Below are 6,469 nucleotides of genomic sequence, written 5' to 3'. Positions count from 1 at the left end.
AGCAAAAACTGGAATGGATTATATAAATCGGAGCGCTGGAAAACCCAGACCGGACTTTCAAAAAAACTGGATCGGAAGTCTGGATCGGAATTTTGGATCGTGATTTTCTTCTGTATTTTTTTATTAATGTTATAAAACAAAAATCAATTGTAATTCCTGTTTTGTAAGCAATGTGGTTTTGGTTGGTGCGTCATTTTTATATACAGTATATACCTTGTAGTATTTCCTTGTAGCAACAAAATCCGTGTCAGCCCTTCTGCATTCGGAAATTGTAATATAATGTGTAATTTAATCTCATATTGGTCACTCAAGTGGCCGGCGTATCAATATATACCTCACGTCAACCCAGGCTGACAGGTTGTTATAGTTTTGTCCATGAATGATCAACGAAGTGATAAGAACAATCATACAATCTCATCTACGTCTCAACAACGTCGTGCTGAATCCATTTATTGAGATTCTGTGAGTTCCTCTGCTTTAATTTTGCAGTTTTAACTTTCATAAAACACTGCTTACTTTAACCGTACTTCATGTAGTTTTTCCAGAACCGGAAGTTCAAGGCAGACATTGTCCAAGATGGCGCCGCCCATATTTTGCTCAGGAAACTTGTCTATAGCTTTCATTTGTCACCTTACCACTCCCAATGTAAAACGAGCATTTACAAATATTCCATACAAGCAAGTATGTAGATGCGTGATTTTATTCTGTTTTACCATAAATATCACAATCACAGCTGTCAGTTCCAAAGAAACCCATCACTGCGCTGCTTTTGCTTGGAACTATTCACACCTACGTGAACCACGTGACCATCCGCGTGAGACCAGAGAGTGTGGCAACTCTCTTTCAACACGGCTTTGCCCCCCATTAGTTAAAATCTGATTGTGGCCGTTGCAATGGAGCAGTCTGATTGGACAGTTCAGATGGACTTTGACGTCATAACTCATTTTGTATTTTTGATTGCTTTGATGTCAGTATTCCTCAAAGATTTAAAATTTAGAACCATTTTGCCGATTTTTTCCCTGCACCCACCAACGTTTACGTGTTGGGTTGGCTTGTTGTGGGAGATCACTCTTCGGCTAGTGAGGCGACGTGTGACCAGTAGGGAGAGACAGTGAGTGAAGCTGTTGTAGTGTATTGGACCAAGGCTTGTCTTTTGTGTTGCGGTGGAGTGGAAGGAAGGGAGAGGAGGAGAGTTACAGCAGCCTCAGTACCAGCCAGTGCTTCTCCCGGATACGCTCCACGGAGGAGGCTGCTTCAGCCCAAGACCCGACAGCCTTTCATCTTGAGAAAAAGAGAGAGGGGTCGTGTCTCCCTTATTTTTATTTTTGACCAGCGAGTGGGATTGTGGTTGTAATTTCAAAGAGGATTTTACACGAGAAAAATGTACCCACGACGGGAGGGCAGCGACGGGCTGCTCCTGCTGGCGCTCCTGGCAGTACTGCAGGTAATTTCCGAGCACCGAGCGGGACACTTTAGTCGTATTTTGTTGTCCATGCTGTTTTAATCGGGATGTTGCTACTTCAGCTCACGTGAACCCAACTCTTTTTCTTTCTTTTTGTCTTTGTTTGAATAAACAACGCCGTTAAACGGACACAAGGATCGGCGCGTGCCGTTGGTGCTAGCTTAACAATTCGAGCTCTCGTTTATTTAAACTACGACAAAACCGTAAACATGTCCTATTCAACGATTTTCATTAAACATATAATGTTCAGCGTTTAATTCGCGTGTGGAAGTTGAGGTGTTGTACGCTGTTAACCTAGATCGAAAGCTCGCAAGTTTAATATGTACGTCCGTGCCTCAGGGTCGGTGGGAAGTTGATTGCATCATTAAGATATTGTCATCAGCGTTTTTCAAATAAGTATCTTGCATCGCTAAATGAATGTACTCCTAACTGGTAGCGTACAACCCCCAAAAACCAACAACAAAAAACATTGATCTGTGGTGCATGTTGCCCTACTACACGCAACAGGGTTGAGGCTTATGAGGCTTAAGGGCAAAATGAGCGCACACACAGCAGGGGTACAATATTAAGCACAAAGGAATAATATTACATTGTTTCAATATGGAATACTGGTAAATTGGTGGTGTTTTATGATTGGTGCTCATTATATTTTGGGGCAACCTTGGGTTCGTGGGCCATGTGTGATTCAGCGAAAGCATGATCTACAGTGCAGTTCGAAATGTTTAATTATAGCCTCGTGAAATGCATTAAACATGCCTCTTGATAAGAAAACAGTTGCCTGTGCTTTTCCTATAGTATCCCAGCTCCTCAACCCCCTCCTTTTGCCAAGCATGTTCAATGTAAATTCCTCTGATTAAGCAGTGGCACTAATAGCCACAATGCTTTTTTATCCCCTTACAAGGGACCCCCTCTTTCCTTTTGTGTTCTTCCCAGAGTTCATGCTATGAGAAACGGGGTCAAATTTCAAATCAAAGCTGAGGTTATGTTTAGGGAGTAGTATATTACTTTTGGAAATTGCTTCAGTACTCTGAAAAATACGACAAGATAAATCACTGATATCTTCTGTTTAATCTGGGTGAGTCATTTCAAGTGCGGGGGAGCACCCAGATTCCTGTAAAATCCACAGTTGGTCATCATTAAATCTGTATTGTCTCAGTATTTATTTCTTTTTGTTTTTTGGCTTGGTTGTTCCTGCTATTTGTATAGTAACAAATGTGGATTGTCGGCATGTACGATCAGTGGCCGTGTTCCTGTTCTTGAAAAGTAGATGGAGAATGTCGATCAGAAAGGCCCGACACAGAGGCTTGGCAGCAACACCAGCCTGTGCCTAGGCCCCTCCGCTGGGACAAATGGCGCTTGTTCTTGCCCAGCCATGCTTTTTGGCTAATGCTTAACCCTTTTGGCCTCATTATCCTAATTGCAGTGCCTGCTATAAAAACAACAGATGCTTTTGTACAACTGAGAGAAGTGGCGTTGGGTGGGTGGGGGATTCAGAACGTGAGCAAGAGGTTTCAGGAGGGTGTTGGGGGGCATTTTTGAGGATTGATTTATGTCTGATTGCTGCTCTCGTTCACCTTCTCTCTTTCCACCGCAGATCGCAGCAGAATGCGGTGTCATCACACCATGCAGGCCTGGCTTCTCTGAAGATGTATACAAGGTCAGCTTGCCAGATATCACGGAGATGGGACAGCCCCTTTTTACTGGTGAGTGTTGATGCCACTATCCAATGTGTATGTTATCACTATGCTCCCTTGTTGTATTTCATGGTATGCCTGCGCAGAACATGCCCACCATTTATGAAAATTACCTACTGAGTAGCTACTATGCATGTTGTTTGCCTCATAAACGGGCTCACATGTGGTTCACATTTATCCTACCCCATTTGCTTACATGTTCCCATTTTTTTCTATGTCAGCAGAAGCCTATGTGCAGGGTGCAGCTTGTTAGTCAAACGTGAAAGCATACATTGTGGCTAACACCCTCTGCAATTTGCATCCTTCACTGGGGGATCCTATTGGGCAGATAATGAAAATCCATTACACTCATTTTGATTCCTTTGCAACTTTAATGATGCAATTAATGTTTCTCAACATTATGCGTGCAGCACTAGGACCTCAGTGCAAATAAATGAGTCATTCGTGTTCTAGGAATAAAGTTGGATTGCCACCCTTTTTTGTGTTGTAACGCTTCAAGGATATAGGCGTTACTGTACGATAATTAAGTTGTAATAATAGAGGATGTTGAATGTAGATTTAAACGGTATTATTTTCCTTTTAGTAGTCTTGAAAACGGTTACATGAGTGGATTACAAGAATATCGACACAGTTGTAGAAATACTCTTTTGTCGTCACAATATTGTATCATGTTTCAGCCGGTGCTTGTTGCAAGTTGGGGGAAGGGATTGTGTGGGTAATTGTGTCTTGGAAACTGTGAATACATGATTGCAGTCTCAGCGAGAAAATGTTGTTCTTTGATGTCCCATGTTTGTTTAAGATGAGATGCAAATGTTCCTCACGAAATATCCCCAATGTTCCAGAGAGATAATGGTAACGGTTGACATCTTTGTATGGTTGACATACAGTGAACTGGCAATCCATGAGTAAAGCTGCAATCCTACAAGAATAGTTGCAAGTATTACAGGTGGGGTTGCTATTTTATTAACCTAAAGGTTCACCTGTGTTGTGAGGACCTTGTCAAGTAACAATTCAGTAACAAACATTGAAATAGTCAATGTCAGCCATCATTATTATGAGCAACTTTATTTTGTGAGAATTTTGACATTCTCTCATTAAATGAATACTGACTTTTTTGCTCTGAAAAATATGACTGTATTCATGGAACATTACGGCTTTTGTCCCATTTGGCTTTATCCCTTAAATTAGATAGAACTATACTCACCGAGCAGTGTTTTAGTTTTCAAAAAATTAGATTTTTGTTCTTTCTTTTGCAGCCCCAATTCTCTTCTGAAATAGAGCATAAGCAAAAGGCTGGTGTTTGAATTAAATCAGTTTCTGTAGACTTTTACATGAAGTTCTTTGAAAAATATTTCCATCTTTGTCTTCAGTTGCCTTTTAAACTGCAAAAAAGGCCTAAACAGTACTGCTATTACTGGCTTAACGAGGATGCAGTTACTATGAAGCCACACATTGGTCTTACAGGCAGCAATAAAAGTGGAATATAACACTAGTGTGCCATTAGCGAGGTTACAGCCTTGAGGTCATTTGGGCCAGAAAACATTCTCGCTTGTGTTGGATTTCACAGTATGTGTCTAAAAGTTGCAGGCTGCTGCTGGTGTGATTCAGTAGGCGGAGGAAGGAAGGTAGAAATGACACGACGTGAGGAAAAGTTCTGGGATGGGTGGCTGCTGCTTTCACTGAGCTTTACCTCTAGAACAAGTTTCTGTTTGATCCTGCAGGTGATGGATTTGCCTCTGCCGGCTTGTGGATGAGCCGTGACCGGGGGTAATCAAGTTCCCTTTATTTTGCCCCCCCACCCACACACACCCTGCCTCTTTTATATTTGCTCCTCCGTCCCTTCCCCCACAGCGGCTTGTTGTACTGGAGATTTCCTTGACAGAGAGGGGCACTCCTGTGTCATTGTAATGCAGCCTAGCATCTCAGCAGCGTGGGATGATGTTAATGAAAGTGCATTTTCCAGTGGAAGGCTCCTGCCGTGTGTTGGGAGAGACAAAAAGCCCCTGCGGTTAGAAGAGTTTGGCCAAGTTTTTCAATTTTGCCCTGGCCATGCTGTTTTGGATATTGTTTTTAACCACAGTGTAGCAAGCTAATGCCTGTCACATGATCTTACATCATTAGCTTGGCCAATTTTCACCTGAAATGCCTTCATTAATGAATAAAAAGTGTTGAGAGGCATTTGTGCTAGGCATACCTGTGCTCTCTAGTCAGGACACAAAAGAACACATACTTTAGGCTTTACTGTTTATTACGGTACTTTGCTTTGGCTAATGAAACTCATTTGAAATGGCAGTGTCTGTGTTAAGTTTCAGTAAGATTATTCTGTTCCTTATATTTGCTTTCCGAACACATTTAAACTACAAAGCAAAGGTAAACCAGTAAAAATTGTCTTGCCTAATTGTAGTCTTTCCTTTTGTGGCTGAATAAGGGAATACGCAGCCTGAGGTGTATCAAAAGGTGGAAATGGTGCTACTTCACTTGTAAACAGCGCACATTGTATGCACTAAATTGAAGACTTCCTGTGGATTTGATGTCGGCAAAGGGTGGGTGGCTAGCCAGAACAGTTGATTGCAAGATTTAATCACATTCCTTGGGGGCGTCCTCTAGACTTTAACCATCAGCCGGCCAAGTGACACTGTATTGATTTTCAATAAAAAAATACATCTTTCAAAGTTAGTTGGCAGAGCGGTATAAATAAAAGCTAGGAAAGACTTATTCAGGATTTTTTTTAAAATTCTCTCCAGTCTGGTGAAATGAGGTAGTGTCCATTGTTACCCGACAATCCAGGTCTGTGGCTATATGACCTTTCCTTTTAGAGTATAGCATGTTTGCTCTGGCCTGATAAGTAAATAAACTCAAACTAAAACAGTTATTTATTAATAGTCTGCTAGAGACAAAGATAACTTATCTTGGAGCACTCTGATTAATCGAGGTGTTTAACAAAACGGCATTCATTTTCAGGTAGGTCATGCTAGCGGGTGGTTCACCCCCTCGGTGGAATTCTGGTGTCTTGTGAGATCTGATGTGCATTGTGCTGTTTTTATCCAGATGGGGCCTTAAAACCAGAGAAAGTGTGTCAGTCGGAGGCTCTCAGAGCATTATTCAACAGAGGTTTTCCTTTCTAAAAACTGGGTTAATGAAAAGGCCAAAAGCCTTGATTGTGCTTAAAACACTTTTGTGCATCCATTCATACACTTTTGCTTTCTTTCCCTACGCAATCATTTGTGGTGGAAAAGCAGGATGTTTATTGTGTGCCTTTGCATCACTGCAAGGGCTTTCAGTTAAGGGGTGTCAGAAGTTGGAGGAAGGGTGT

The 6,469-nt window shown here is 41.7% G+C and overlaps 1 protein-coding gene across 1 annotated transcript in view; it reads left to right on the top strand.

Moving 5' to 3' along the window:
- The first annotated feature begins 974 nt into the window (after positions 1–974).
- cdh2 (cadherin 2, type 1, N-cadherin (neuronal)) overlaps positions 975–6,469 on the top strand; it is an 88,885-nt gene continuing 83,390 nt past the window's right edge. Inside the window, exons 1-2 of the mRNA XM_057858293.1 lie at positions 975–1,444; positions 3,057–3,165. Coding sequence (XP_057714276.1) covers positions 1,382–1,444; positions 3,057–3,165 — 172 coding nt within the window. The 5' untranslated portion in view covers positions 975–1,381. The remainder of the gene's footprint in view (positions 1,445–3,056; positions 3,166–6,469) is intronic.

Source organism: Corythoichthys intestinalis, chromosome 14, assembly GCF_030265065.1.
Source record: "Corythoichthys intestinalis isolate RoL2023-P3 chromosome 14, ASM3026506v1, whole genome shotgun sequence".
Classification (NCBI taxonomy): domain Eukaryota; kingdom Metazoa; phylum Chordata; class Actinopteri; order Syngnathiformes; family Syngnathidae; genus Corythoichthys; species Corythoichthys intestinalis.
The sequence above is the reverse complement of the archived record's forward strand: the minus strand, read 5'-3'. Positions and strand labels throughout refer to the sequence as shown.